General features: G+C 37.2%; 1 protein-coding gene across 1 annotated transcript in view; it reads left to right on the top strand.

Moving 5' to 3' along the window:
• The window catches only part of ERICH3 (glutamate rich 3), a 183,426-nt gene that overhangs the window by 40,520 nt on the left and 140,635 nt on the right, over nucleotides 1-2,271 (top strand). The window contains exon 7 of the mRNA XM_007949631.1: nucleotides 504-722. Within this exon, the coding sequence (XP_007947822.1) occupies nucleotides 504-722 (219 nt within the window). The remainder of the gene's footprint in view (nucleotides 1-503; nucleotides 723-2,271) is intronic.

The following is a 2,271-nucleotide window of genomic DNA, read 5'->3' as shown; positions in this document are numbered from 1 at the left end:
CTTTTTTTTGGTATTTTCACGCAAATTCTTCTGCTAGTTGGGGTTTAGTCCAATTCTGCATTCTTTCCTTCAAGGCTCAGGGGTCCAAGATTATCTTTTGTGTCTGGGTTAATTGGTTTCCCTTTTCTTTGTTGAAGAGGGTCTGTGCAATCCTTCTGCCTAGTCCGCCATCTTGCCCCGCCTCCCAGTATGTTTAGTTTTAAAATACACTTAAATTAGGTTAGAGATTCATGAAAATTTAAACTGCTATTTGTTGTTGTTGTTGTTATGTGCCGTCGAGTCGGCCCCGACTCATAGCGACCCCTCTTTGGGTTTCCGAGGCAGTATCACTATAGAGGTTATAATATACCAGTTTCCAGCCAACTGATGTGTTCTCAGTCTGTCTGTTGTTATCAGTTGTGTTTTCATGCATTGTCAATCATTAAGGCTTGGCTTTAATTTTGAATCATGTTAGGTTACTGCTTCTGTTTCATTGGTTCTTATGTTATAAAATGTGATTACAGGGCAAGAAGGCAGTGATGAAGTTCAGAAGCTCCATGGAAAATTCATGGGGAACAAATTTATATCAACTTCCGAATATTAACAATTACATGATGCCTATTCCTCCTCCACCTCCTCTCCCAGATGGAAAATTCACCAGGGAAAATAGAGCTGAAACATGGAGAAGGAGACGATTTCGCCCAATCACTGCATCAAACGGCTTAGAACCTCTCTTTACCAAGGTGATTATGGAATCAATTTGTTAGCACAGAAAACATTTTACTATTAGCTTTCTGGATAAGCAGTAAAATAATTTGGGGAAATCACATGCAAAATACTTTGTTTAAAGAAATATATTAGTTTTATAAGTGTAAGCTTAAATAAATTTGAAACAAAGAATTTGAGTACTTCAGTTGAGTAACTAATTTAACACATCCAATAATGAAACATTTAATAGACCTTATGACCAAATTTAGTTTGAACTATACCTGTATACAAATTATCTATTTCTTTTGGTTTTCTCACTCAATCACATGTTAACATTCAAAACAACATAAAATACCTTATTAAAGTTTATTTTCTATGATGTATGGAATATAACTATGTAATACTTAGAAAAAATTCTTTCAATGTTCTTTAAGAGTATTATAGTTTGTTGAACTCAGTTTCTTAAAATACTAATAAAGAAAGTAATTCTAAGGCCAGTTAGTCTTCATACATATACAAATACAGATTGTATATCTTTACACAGATATGGGCTAGTATTAAGATCTCTTAATTTTTATTACAACCAATAGTAATCATATGTAACTAACCAAAAGGCTGGCAGTTCAAACCCACCAGCCACTCCTCAGAAGGAAGATTGGGCAATCTACTTCCATAGAGATACCGCCTCAGAAACCCAAGGAGGGGTTGCTATGAGTCAAATCAGCTTGATGGCAGTGAGCTCATTATTATTAGCAGATAGCTGGGTAGCCTATTGCTAATTGAGAATCAGGAAATAATGAAGCAACACATGTGGACTCTGCATGTTGGCTCTACAAAGCACCAACCTCTCTCTCCAGTGCACAATACACCACATGTCCACATCTCACTCTCAGCAGCTGCCCTCACCTTTAACACTCGTGAAAGATTGGGACCACAATCTTTGTGCTTGTTCAGATTTCCTGTTTCAATTCTGGTTTTCACCATTTCTTCCCTTGTTACTGTCTCTGAAAAGCCTTGTATTTCTCATCTCTGAGGCTTCCCCTTTACCCTTGATCTTATCCTTTTCCACTGTCCGTGGCACCACACACTGTCAGTTATTCTGTCCATTTTGGATTTTCATCCTTCCTCTAATATACCCTCTCTGCCTCTCAATATACTCAGGCCTTGATGTAGAATAACTGAATACTTTCCTCATATATTATGGCTTTAGACTTCTATTTTCCCCTTTCCCATACTGCAGAGTTCTCTGAGGAGTTGTTTATTACAGTTCAGTCCAACAAACAACCTTAAGCAACTCTTCTTACTAACAAAAATGATTATTTCTTGCTCACACCTTTCAGACCTGGAGTCTGAAAACCAAAAGGGAATAACATGCTCGGCATTTCTCAAGCTGAAAGAATTGAAGAAAAAATTTAAGCCTCGAGTTGCAATATTGAGAGATTGTATGGGCAAAACATTGAATGATGCAGGAAACATCAAGAGAAGATGGTAGGAATACACAGAGTCACTGTACCAAAAAGAACTGGTCGATCTTCATCCATTTCAGGAAGTGGCATATGATCTAGAACCAATGGTACTGAAGGA

This window comes from Orycteropus afer, unplaced genomic scaffold, assembly GCF_000298275.1.
Source record: "Orycteropus afer afer isolate SDZICR_OR568_19922 unplaced genomic scaffold, OryAfe1.0 scaffold00248, whole genome shotgun sequence".
NCBI classification, from domain to species: Eukaryota; Metazoa; Chordata; class Mammalia; order Tubulidentata; family Orycteropodidae; genus Orycteropus; species Orycteropus afer.
The sequence above is the reverse complement of the archived record's forward strand: the minus strand, read 5'-3'. Positions and strand labels throughout refer to the sequence as shown.